This window comes from Hyperoodon ampullatus, assembly GCF_949752795.1.
Source record: "Hyperoodon ampullatus genome assembly, chromosome: 3".
Lineage (NCBI taxonomy): Eukaryota > Metazoa > Chordata > Mammalia > Artiodactyla > Ziphiidae > Hyperoodon > Hyperoodon ampullatus.
In genome coordinates, this window is record NC_136916.1 from 2,119,270 (window position 1) to 2,132,381 (window position 13,112).

General features: G+C 43.0%; 1 protein-coding gene across 1 annotated transcript in view; it reads left to right on the forward strand.

Moving 5' to 3' along the window:
• MTPAP (mitochondrial poly(A) polymerase) overlaps window positions 1-12,450 on the forward strand; it is a gene marked incomplete at its 5' end in the record, with an annotated part of 32,418 nt that extends 19,968 nt beyond the window's left edge. Inside the window, 3 exons of the mRNA XM_079699270.1 lie at window positions 9,424-9,516; window positions 9,597-9,670; window positions 11,596-12,450. Of these exons, the coding sequence (XP_079555396.1) occupies window positions 9,424-9,516; window positions 9,597-9,670; window positions 11,596-11,943 (515 nt within the window). The 3' untranslated portion in view covers window positions 11,944-12,450. The remainder of the gene's footprint in view (window positions 1-9,423; window positions 9,517-9,596; window positions 9,671-11,595) is intronic.
• Window positions 12,451-13,112: the final 662 nt, after the last annotated feature.

Sequence of the window (13,112 nt, forward strand, 5' to 3'; positions counted from 1 at the left end):
TTTTGAGGAGAATTTGTCAAAATATTTTTTTCCTACTCATTTAAGTATTTTTCAGAATCCATGTTTTTTATACTTTCTGATTTTAACCAGTGGTCCCATACTGATGTACATTCAACAGTATATGGCTAAGAATAAAAACAATGTTAAATCGTGAAATAATCAAAGCCATCTTGGGCACTCCATAATTATGCAGCTGAGGGACTTGTGTCCTGTTACAGTCCTTTTCTTCTAAACTGCACCTCTCATTTGATATTCAGGTAGAGCCTGTCATTTGTGTTGTTTCACAAAGAAGACAGTAAGACCCCGTTTACTCGATTGCCTGCCTGCTTGCCTGCCTGCTTGCCTGTCTGCTTGTTTGTTTGTTAGTAGAAGGCAGCGTCAATTTCTGGAACGCCTGTTAGCACTTCTAGGACTTTGTCAACCGCTGTTTGAAATCCAGAAGTTGAAGTCCAAACTTCTTATCCTTATGTTTCGGGTCCTTCGTGGTCTTCGTTTTCCTCCTCTTCTTGTACCTTCCCTCTTGTGTGCAGATCGGGAGCTGCAGCCCTTCTGTACTTCTGCACATCTCTGTGCCTTCGCCTGAGGCGGCCTTTTCCTCCTGCCTTCTCTTCTTGCCTGGAGGACCTCCTCATCATCAAGGCAGAGAGGACATGCCCGGTCCAAAGATTCGCTTGTTAGCTCTTTCCTGGCTTCTCTCTCCCCCCCTCCCTCCCAGGAGGCAGTGCCTTGTCGGCTCCCAAGCACCTGGAGCGCACCTGGATGGTAACAGCGGGTAGATTGTTGTCGTTCTTTTACCTGCCTGCCTTGGCCAAGCTTTTCTAGGACAGGCTGTCTGATTCGTCTCTGCATTTTCTGCTCCTGGCTTAGAGAAGTTCAGTAAATAGATTGAAATGGTTGGATGAACATTTTAAAGTTAAAGGTTGTTTTGTACTGAGCATGATGGCAACTTGCGTATTTTGGTTATTCTTGAATTTTTGTTTCTTTATCTTTTCTTAGTCGCTACTACTTTCCCCCATGTGTCTTATTTTCTTGCGTTTTCTGCCCTTTTTTTGCCTTTGCTACCTTTGTTATATTTACTTCTGTGTTTAATGCTTTTAATATAGCATCTTACTCTTATAATCAGTTGTTTGATTAGAGTTCATTTGTTTAGGATTCCTGCTTTTCTTTCCTGTGACGAATTAAAGGTTTGAGGAAGAAACGACTGGGTAGTGTTTTCAGCAAATTTGATGCGGAGACCCCAGCACAGAAGAGAGATTTTATTGATTGATTGATTGATTGATTGATGGGTGGATGGATGGCTGGTACGCGGGCCTCTCACTATTGTGGCCTCTCCCGTTGCGGAGCACAGGCTCCGGACGCGCAGGCTCAGCAGCCGTGGCTCACGGGCCCAGCCACTCCGCGGCATGTGGGATCTTCCCAGACCAGGGTATGAACCTGTGTCCCCTGCATCGGCAGGCGGACTCTCAACCACTGTGCCACCAGGGAAGCCCCAGAAGAGAGCTTTATTTGCTAGCTTTCTGTGACCCAGTAACAATTTACTGAGTGCCAGGCACTTGGCTAAAAAATTTTATGCATCATCTCAGTTTCCTAAGTTCACATAGTTAGAACATGCTAGAGCCAGAATTCAAATGCAAGCACTTTTCAGAGCTTATACTTTTGTTTTTCAACTGAAATATTATACACATCAAAGTGCATATATATATATGTGTGTGTGTGTGTGTGTGTGTGTGTATGTGTGTGTATAGATTTTCGCAAACTGAGCACACCTCTGTAACCGCCACCCAGATTGGATAAAGCACCTAGAAGTACCAGCTGCGCTCCTTTCTGGTCACTGTACACCTTCCCCCAGCCCAGTCTCTTCTGGCGGCGTAGATGAATCTTACCTGTTCGTGTCTCTTATGTAAAAGCTGTCACAGAGTACGTATTCTTCTGTGTCTGGCTTTTCCCCTCAACATTGTGTTTAGGAGATTCATTCATCTTATTAGTGCATTTGTGGACCATTCATTTCCATTGCTATGTAGTATTCTGTTATATGAATATTCCAAAAGTTTTTTTAAATTCTGTTTTTGGTGGACATTTGGGTAATTTGTAGTCTGGAACTGTAGTGCTAGTGTGACTGTTCTGGCACATTTCTTTTGGTGAGAACTGAACACAGGTACTCATTTCTGTCCAGTGTATCTGAGGAATAGAGTTTCTGAGTCTCAGGCTTCAGGTATATTGAGCTTTGGTAGAGACACTGCCAAACAGTTTTCCAAAGTGTGAACCCCCGCAGGCCCAATATACAAGTTGTAAATGCTGTTGGTCTTTGCCAACACCTGGGATTATCTTTTTTTTACGGTAGTTCTTCTAATTGCACGTGTCGTGGCATCACGGTTTGTTTTGATTTTCTTTTCCCCGGTGACTAATAACATTGAGCACCTTTTCATATATGTATTAGCCATTTGGGTATCTCTTGTGAAGTTTCTGTAAGTCTTTCGCTTATTTTTCTGTTGGATTATCTGTCATTTTCTAATTCATTCACTGGAATTCTTTACATATTCTGCATGTGGGTCCTTGGTCATGTGTTCTGTATGTATATGCTTATCTGTGTATCTCAAATATGTGCACACTGGTTCCCGTCACTCCCTTGATAGTGTCTGATGAAAAGGACTGTGGCTTTTAAAGTTCAGTTCTCTCAGAGTTACAGCTGTGCATGGTTATTGCAGACTTTGTGACTGTAACTTGCGCTCTGGGCCTGTGCCTTCTACTCCTTTAGTCGCTCACTGTAGGCAGCCACTTTTAACTCTTTTACCTGATCTGTTTAATATTTTAAACCATATTTCCAAAATAAAATCCTGGATTGCTGTTTCTTGATTTTCCTTTTTTTTTCAGCGCTCAGCACCGTCTGTGACGTCCCTTTATGGAAGAGGAGGAGGAGTAGCTCCTCCTCCCGTGGGGCCTCACACACACACACACACACACACACACACACACACACACACGCACGCGCGCGCTTTCTGTCCCCGTATTGTGACTGGAGCTCTAGCGTGATCTTGCTGTGCACCCTTGACACTACTGTGACTATGGAAGCACTGTTCGTATCTGATCCATGGAGTAAACTAAAATTAATTTCCTTTCCTGCCCAACTTTTTACATTTTTTGGAGTTAATAGTTTTTAATAGTCCTTATTTATTTTTGTTTGCTTAGTTTTTCATGTACTTAACATTAATTGAATCTCAAACTTGCCACGAGTTATCTCAGTAAATCTTTTCTCAAAATAGAAGCATCAAATATTCTGTTAATTAATTCTTCTTTACCTAGCCTCTGTTTTTTAAAAATAGTTTTTCATTTTATTTTATTTAGTCTCATGTTAGAGGCCTTCCTCAGGTGTCTGGTAATCTTTGAATTTCTGCTCATGTTTGAATTAGAAACTAAAAAGCTAATCTGAGTCTCTGAGCCCAAGTGGAGCTTGTTGGCTGTGACACACAATATAGGGCCCGGCCGGGCTGTTCGCTGGGGCTTTAGAGTCCCCATCTCCAGGTCATTCCTTTGGGGCTTCAGGCTCCCCAGAAAGGACTCTTTCGATCTTTTCTTCTGGCAAAAAAGGCCTGGCTACTGGCATGCTGAAACTTTGGCATTTATTATGCCATTTATTGCATTTAGAACAATTTTCCCACCCTCAGCTGTGTCTTGCATCTCCCAGTCTAGAGGTTCTTTCTTCTGCTGTCTCCAGGGTAAATGCGACATTTTCCATCAGGAAGAGACCTGGGGTCGGGGGAGGGTCTCAGTGCTTCTGTCATCGTCAGGCGTCTAGGCTGGACCTGGTGCTTCAGCTGCTGAGCCATTGGGAGCTCTGCCTGGACATCTGGTTTCTTCTTGGCTTTCTTTACTGCTGGTTTAGGACCCAGTGTTTCCAGATTGCCTGAGTCATTGCTGCTTGTCGATCTGTTCTTCATCTTAAAAATTTTGGTTGCTCTTGGCTCTTCTTTTCTCCACCTTTAAGATTTTATGTCATTTTACTGTCGTTTCAGTGGTGCTTTGGGAGAGGGTAAAGGTAGACGCCCGAGTTTATTTTGCCATCTTTACCCCAGAGCGCGTGCTCTGAGCCAGCATGTAGGCTGCCGCCCAGGGGGCTGAGTGTCACCGGAGCCCGCTGCGGGATGGGGGGGCCTCGTCTGTAGATGAGCACGGTGATTAACAGTAAGTAGTCTGCGTGACAGATGCACATGTGTGAGGAACAGCGTCTAAGTATGAATTATTCTGGAGTCGGGTGAGCTACGAGGTGTTAAAGCTGCTCTCAAGGGGGGATACAACCATGACATCAGAGTCTTCACACAGTTGGATCCAAGTACTTGAGAGGCAATCCCTTGGATGTGCATTTTCAAAAATCACTCTGGCTGGGTGGACTAGAAGGAAGCAAAACGGCAACTGCCCGAGTGTGTTACCCCCCCCACCCCCAAATATTAGAGTTATGCCCGTCCCACCCCCAAATGTTACAGAGTTAGCCCCGCCCCACCCCAAATGTTAAAGAGTTAGCCCCGCCCCACCCCCAAATGTTACAGAGTTACCCCCGCCCCACCCCCAAATGTTACAGAGTTAGCCCCGCCCCACCCCAAATGTTACAGAGTTAGCCCCGCCCCACCCCAAATGTTACAGAGTTACCCCCGCCCCACCCCCAAATGTTACAGAGTTACCCCCGCCCCACCCCCAAATGTTACAGAGTTACCCCCGCCCCACCCCCAAATGTTACAGAGTTACCCCCGCCCCACCCCCAAATGTTACAGAGTTAGCCCCGCCCCACCCCAAATGTTAAAGAGTTAGCCCCGCCCCACCCCCAAATGTTAGAGTTAGCCCCGCCCCACCCCCAAATGTTAAAGAGTTAGCCCCGCCCCACCCCCAAATGTTACAGAGTTACCCCCGCCCCACCCCAAATGTTACAGAGTTAGCCCCGCCCCCAAATGTTAAAGAGTTAGCCCCGCCCCACCCCCAAATGTTACAGAGTTACCCCCGCCCCACCCCAAACGTTAAAGAGTTAGCCCCGCCCCACCCCCAAATGTTACAGAGTTACCCCCGCCCCACCCCCAAATGTTACAGAGTTACCCCCGCCCCACCCCCAAATGTTACAGAGTTAGCCCCGCCCCACCCCAAATGTTAAAGAGTTAGCCCCGCCCCACCCCCAAATGTTAGAGTTAGCCCCGCCCCACCCCCAAATGTTAAAGAGTTAGCCCCGCCCCACCCCCAAATGTTACAGAGTTACCCCCGCCCCACCCCAAATGTTACAGAGTTAGCCCCGCCCCCAAATGTTAAAGAGTTAGCCCCGCCCCACCCCCAAATGTTACAGAGTTACCCCCGCCCCACCCCAAACGTTAAAGAGTTAGCCCCGCCCCACCCCAAATGTTACAGAGTTAGCCCCGCCCCACCCCAAATGTTACAGAGTTACCCCCGCCCCACCCCAAATGTTAAAGAGTTAGCCCCGCCCCACCCCAAATGTTACAGAGTTAGCCCCGCCCCACCCCAAATGTTAAAGAGTTAGCCCCGCCCCACCCCAAATGTTACAGTTACCCCCGCCCCACCCCAAATGTTACAGAGTTAGCCCCGCCCCACCCCAAATGTTAAAGAGTTAGCCCCACCCCACCCCAAATGTTACAGAGTTAGCCCCACCCCACCCCAAATGTTACAGAGTTAGCCCCGCCCCACCCCAAATGTTAAAGAGTTAGCCCCACCCCACCCCCAAATGTTACAGTTAGCCCCACCCCACCCCAAATGTTACAGAGTTAGCCCCGCCCCACCCCAAATGTTACAGAGTTAGCCCCGCCCCACCCCAAATGTTAAAGAGTTAGCCCCACCCCACCCCAAATGTTACAGAGTTAGCCCCGCCCCACCCCAAATGTTAAAGAGTTAGCCCCACCCCACCCCAAATGTTACAGAGTTAGCCCCGCCCCACCCCCAAATGTTACAGTTAGCCCCGCCCCACCCCCAAATGTTACAGAGTTAGCCCCGCCCCACCCCAAATGTTACAGTTAGCCCCGCCCCACCCCAAATGTTACAGAGTTAGCCCCGCCCCACCCCAAATGTTACAGAGTTAGCCCCGCCCCACCCCAAATGTTACAGAGTTAGCCCCGCCCCACCCCCAAATGTTAGAGTTAGCCCCACCCCACCCCAAATGTTACAGAGTTAGCCCCGCCCCACCCCAAATGTTACAGAGTTAGCCCCGCCCCACCCCCAAATGTTACAGAGTTAGCCCCGCCCCCAAATGTTACAGAGTTAGCCCCGCCCCACCCCAAATGTTAAAGAGTTAGCCCCGCCCCACCCCAAATGTTAAAGAGTTAGCCCCGCCCCACCCCCAAATGTTACAGTTAGCCCCACCCCACCCCAAATGTTACAGAGTTAGCCCCGCCCCACCCCAAATGTTACAGAGTTAGCCCCGCCCCACCCCAAATGTTAAAGAGTTAGCCCCACCCCACCCCAAATGTTACAGTTAGCCCCGCCCCACCCCAAATGTTAAAGAGTTAGCCCCGCCCCACCCCAAATGTTAAAGAGTTACCCCCGCCCCACCCCAAATGTTACAGAGTTACCCCCGCCCCACCCCAAATGTTAGAGTTAGCCCCACCCCACCCCAAATGTTAGAGTTAGCCCCACCCCCAAATGTTACAGAGTTACCCCCGCCCCACCCCCAAATGTTAAAGAGTTAGCCCCGCCCCACCCCCAAATGTTAAAGAGTTAGCCCCACCCCACCCCCAAATGTTACAGAGTTAGCCTCACAAGTGAGTGAGGCAGAGGCACCTGTCACCCGTTGGCTTCTCTCACTCAGTTACTACTGACGCGTGGCGTACCAGAAGGCTTGGCGTTGTTAATAGTTATAATCGAAGCTGAATGTAGTTAGTTATATAATTGTAGCTATTCAAGTTTAATTCCAGTAAACTCTTCTTATAAAAGTAGGACATTATAAAGGATTTGTTACCAAAGAAAAATTAATCAGCTTTCATATAAACTTGATGCCTGTTGTTATGTCCCTTATTTAGATGCCTGTCCACTTCAGGTGGTTTGTTAGAAATGCATGTGGCTGGTGCACTGTTGATTTTGGCTCTTTCGAACAGAAAGATTAACCTAAATAATTATATAGCCCCATAGATATGATGATCTCTACTGCAGCCCCTAGTAATCTATCAATATATACCAACTCTTGCCAGTTGTGATCTCTCTGGCAGATTATGAGTTATGGTAGTTCAATATTAGTTCCCTGAAAAATGTGGGTACGTTTATCAATCTGGATATGTCTGTGAGAATGTTATTCAGTGAATTTCATTTGTCATATGTATCATGTTGAAAAACAGTAATTGCTGTACCAATCATTGAGAATCTAAAGATTTTCCAAAGGAAGCAAGAAAATCAAATTTAGTAAATATATAACCTTAATTTTTTTCATATAGTTTTTAAGTTCACTTAAGGGGAAGGACTCTATTATGAGTTAATTAAGGTGCTTACATGGCTATTTTTTCCACAGCTGAGAAAGTTTGTATTTAGTTAAGAATTTTTGCCAGTTTTTCATACAGTACATTTAAGAAGAAAGTCATTGCCACGGGAATTAATGAAGAGTAATAGCGTATCTTATGTCTGAGTAGGTTGGGAATCTTTTCTGTATGGCAGCACTGTCCAGTAGAACTTTCTGTGATCATGTTGTACATTAGGGCAGCCACTTGTTATCTGTGGCCATCAGGCACTTGAAATATGGTTAGTGTGACTGAGGAACTGAATTTTTTATTTTAATGGCCGCATGTGTCTAGTGGCTGTTATATTGGACTGTGTAGCTGTTGTTTGGGTGATAGTTTAATAGCAGAAAAACAGGGGCGAGAGAAAAAAGGGGAAGACTTTAACAGCTGAGTTGTTTCTTAGGTTTGAATGCCTTGGGGATTTTGAAAAAAACAAAAATGGCCCTATCTTAAATCAGAGGATAATTTTTGTCCTTTAAGTTTTACTACTTCGTTAAAAACTCTTTTAGTGAAGACCAGCAGTCATAGACACAGTCTGTTTTTCATCACTGCACATTCCTAGAAATACTTTAATGTAGAAATACTTTAATGTGGATCTCATTTTTCTATTAGAATTATATTTCTGGGGGAAAAAAAGGACATAGCAGCTAAAAGAGCATCAATATATGTGACTGGCCTGTGTCACAAAAAATATAAACTGTTGATAATTTGAAATAATAAAACATATGCCCAGGTCCCATAAAAAGTAGATCTAAGTGGAACTGTATATAAGTTCTTCAGTTGTATAGTAGAGTACATAAAATTTGCCACTAAAATTAATAGCAATTAATTTTAGAATCTAGAATTAATGGTAGAATCTGGAATGCTTTTTGAATACTTAAGTCAGTAACTCAGGTCTTAACCAAAAAATAACCAAAATCATAAAAAAGGGGAGACAGAAGTTTGAAGGAATCTTGTTTATCTTTCTCTAAATTTCTTTCTGGCTGTTATAGATAAGCACTCAAAGTCAAATATCAGCGATCATTCAGATTCTTGGTTATGTGCCCGCTGTACACTGGACTCTGATGTTGTGGACTGGATGGGGGGGAAGGTCATCACTGCCTTGATTGGACAGTGGCCTCTGTAGCCCCAGACTGGGGTAAGGGAGCAGACAGCATGCATGCAGTCGTAGCGCAGTCGAGCAAGTGCCGATGGAGCACGGAACAGAAAGGCTGGAGCGCCAGCTTGGAGTTAGGGAAGGCGAAAGCCGTTTTTAGGTGTCCATTGATTAGACTTTTCAGAATGAGAGTTTGCCTGCATGTCGTACAGTAGAAGGTAGGTTAAAATGGTTGCAGGATTTCGTGGTAGCTATACATTTATTGATAACTAGGGAAATGATTACCTCTGAAGATGTAAATACTGTTAGGAAAGGTGAATGTTTAAGTCCACTGTGCTGTTAAATGTGTGGTACTGAATCCCAGTCACTCTGGAGGCCTGCATCTTAGAAATTACTGGAAGGTTTTCAAAATTCTTAGAACATTCAATTTGTATGTATCGTGGATGAATTGTTGAAAGTAAACGCACAAAAGGGTGATAAGAATGAAATTAGAAATCTAAATTAAATATTATTGATCAAAGATAGTGCCAGGATTTAAGTTGGTGAAATATGGGAACTGTCTACATTTTCAGCTAGAAAACTGATGACCTCAAAAGATATATTAGGAATCATCGAGTGTTGATAGACAATTCTAGTTTGCTAAAGTACATGTGAAGTTAATTTTACCGAAGTAAAATTGCTCTCAAATCTTCTTTAATCGAGTTTTAATCCTCCTAACCGTCTATACTATATATAAAAAACAGTGACTAATAATAGGACACATTTATCTATAACTTTGATTTATGTGATTATAGATTTCTGAAGTAGGGAATATCTTTGAAATAGAATTTAAATATTTTTCATTTCTGTTTATTTAAGATGCAGAAGATAAGTGTATAATAGAAGGCCACAACTGTACATTTGTTCGCAACTTCAATAGAATTAAACCTTCAGGAAACGCAGAAACACTAGGTAGGTGTTTTCTTTTTCTTTGTTCCTTTTTGGACTGAAACAGACTTTCTTATTATTTTCCTTGTTTTATTTTCTTACAGAATTACTACTGAAAGAATTTTTTGAATATTTTGGAAATTTCGCATTCAATAAAAATTCCATTAATATTCGACAGGTAAATACTGTTTCAATGTTTGGTTATTAGGCACATGGTCTTCTACTGCACTAATATTTAACGAGTTTAGTTTTCAAAGCACTGTCACAAATGTCATTGCATGTCACCTCTATGGTGATAGACAGTAATAAGAAAACTGGTGCCCGCGTGGAGCTACATGACTTGGCTAAGATCAGTCATCTAGTGTCTGGAGGAGCAGAGACCAGCTCTTTTCAACATCTGCCTTTGTCACTTTGCCAAGTAACTTTGTGTCACTTACTACTAATAGTGTGTGTGTGTCCTTCAGAATGTGGAATATATTCTGAACGTTTTTTAGAAAGCATGATTTTACATATAGTTCTCTTTAAACTGGATTTGGGTTTCTATGAAAGAAACAGAATACCTAGTCCCAAAGGTAGATTTGAATGATTCCCTCCATTTGAGCCCTTAGGGTTTAAATTACTTAGGCAAGTGAATAATGATTTGGGTTCATCTGAGTAGCTGGAATGACAGACATTTTCCCTAAAGAGAATCTATCAGAGTAAACCCTGAGCAAAACTTGTTTGCACGTGGGAAATACTTGAGATGGCGCTCCGGGTCTGTTCTGCTCAGCATGTGGGTATCTGGTTACAGCCCTTAGAAGACTGGCTTCGTAAAACACATACTCAGATATTCTGTTTTTGTTTCTTCACCTCTCCTTTTTTCATTCTTCCCTAACCCTTATCCTGCTCATGGAGATCTTGTTTTTAACAAATAAAAAAGAAAGAAAGTGTGGGGTTGGGAGAGGGTAGAGGCACAGAGCTCTGGACTGTAGTCTAGAAGGAAAAGGGCACGGAGCATAGGCAGTTCTTCACCCCTCTGTACCCTTACCCCTTAAGGTTCAGAGGCGATGGTCAGGCAGGACCCTGCTGGGCAGTGGCTTGAGAGGAGTTAGGGGATTAACAGGGGCTGCTCGCATTGGAGACCTGACTGCTGGTTTTGCAGTGTCTGAGTCATATATGTGGTATTATTTGGAAGAGGAAAAGATTATATAGGCTAGTGGATCACTGATGTTTGTGTGACTCGTAGCTCTAGCTTTTCTTTTTATTTCTGTATCTTACCTGGCAGAGCCTTATTTAAGTTGGATCTTTAGGAATGTAGATGGGAAACGTCTAGTTTTTTTTTTTTTTTTTTTTTTTTTTTTTGTGGTACGCGGGCCTCTCACTGTTGTGGCCTCTCCCGTTGCGGAGCACAGGCTCCGGATGCACAGGCTCAGCAGCCATGGCTCACGGGCCCAGCCGCTCCGTGGCATATGGGATCCTCCCAGACCGGGGCACGAACCCGTATCCCCTGCATCAGCAGGCGGACTCTCAACCACTGCGCCACCAGGGAGGCCCTACGTCTAGTGTTTTTAAATGAATAATCCTTTGTTCCTTCTCTTCCTTTCTCATTTCATACTTGTGCAACATTAATTACTATATTTAATTTAAGGCTTCTGATTTTGTGTGCTTCTATTCCCACTGTAATAAGTATGTTTTTAGCAAGTTTCAAACATAACTGTATCTTATTTTCTGCCATTTTTCTTTTTCATATTTTTTTCTTTCCCAGCTCTATTCTGTTAGGTAAATGTTATGTTATTTTAAAAATACTTTTATTGGTTGACTCAGCCCAGATACCTCTCATCGGAGCAGTGACAACATCATCCGTAGCTCATAAACCTAATTTATTTTTCTCTAAAGAATATTCATAAAACTACAGTGGAAAAAATCAGTCAGAAGTACACACACACATATACACTAACTCATAACATGCATATATACCCACTCCCCTTGGGGAAGAAATTCTTTACTCTGTAAAGTTAATGCTGGTATTTTATGCATTTTTGACATTTTATTAAACCAAACAGTTTTTATATCTGAGCCCTTCATATATTTATACATCTTTTTCTTCCTTGTAATTATCTGTAGGGAAGGGAACAAAACAAACCTGAATCTTCTCCACTGCACATTCAGAATCCTTTTGAAACTTCTCTCAACATTAGCAAAAATGTAAGTCAAAGTCAGCTGCAAAAATTTATAGATCTGGCTAGAGAAAGTGCCTGGATTTTACATCAGGAAGATAAAGATCGCCTTTCGCCATCAAATAATCAGCCCTGGGGGCTGGCAGCCCTGCTGCTACCTTCTGTAGCAAATAGTATGTCTCTTGCCAAGAAGAAAAAGAAGCCTGCAAGTGAAAGAATTAAAAACTTGTTGGAATCCATAAAAAGTAGCAGTACAGAAAATTCCACAGCCACTAATGGGGTAAAGAGCAGTTAGTACTCAGGCATAATGGCTGCTCCTTTGCTTTCAGAACTGGTTTTATCCTATAAGGTGATCACTGGACTACCTGGAAGAATGGTGTGAAATTCTGGCAGATCACACTTTCATCCGATGTCTCTCTTTTCATGATCTTCTCATTGGGCCCCTTAAACTGGTCTGACATTCTGCGATGTTTTCAGTCTGAAAGCCAGTGGCACTGTATTAAAACGCCAGCCATGGGAACAGGTGAAAGAAGATTGGAATATACTTCAGATAAAATATACAAAGCAAGTGGGAAAAATCAGTTTTACAATCAAACCATTGTTGAAATCTGCATCAGTCTCTGGGTGTAAATCATTTAGAAGGACTTCTAGGTATGTACATACGTAGGCACTGAATACAATAAAGCTGCAGAATTTGATAGTACTCTTTATTTTTGTATTCTTCAAAGTATTCTTATTCACATATAAATAAAAACAGATTGGTACTGATTTCCAAAAATGTTCATGTTTTTAAAACAGATGAATGCAGACACTTCAGTTACTACATTCTAGGTATTCTAAGCCAAATATATGAAAATACTAGTACACTGTATTTAAATATATTACTTAGTTAATTTTTCTGTTTTCAAAAATAAAATCCTTTTTCTACTAGTATGTGGTATTGCCAATATTCCTTCACTTCTCTTTTAAGAATTCCTTTCTCCCTGTGGGGAATAGGTATGTATTGAAATATTATTTCCATTACATTCTCTGTAGAGTAACTTTTAGTTTATGCAGCAAATATAGTGTTGGAAAATACACACTTGAGCCAGCTGACTTCACGGTGAATTACTCAGCTGCTTTGGGCCCCAGTTTTCTCTTCTGTTAAATGGGGATGATAATAGTGCTTCCTTCACCAGATGGCTGTGAAGGTTAGGTGAGGCCCATAGGAAAGTGCAAGGTCATGGGCCTGGCACCTAGCACATGTTTGTAATGTTTGTGGTATATAATTATTATTGTTGCTACTCAGAATACAGATGTAGCATTTGTACTGGTTTTCAAAATAGTTTCCCATCTAAATTTTAGGTCAGAAATGATAATGAGCTCTGCTTGGGGCATTATGGGAAACTCGTTAATAGAATTGTCATGAAACAAGTAAGTTCTGTGCCCATGTGCCGTGCTATTTGATTTCACATCTGAAACCAA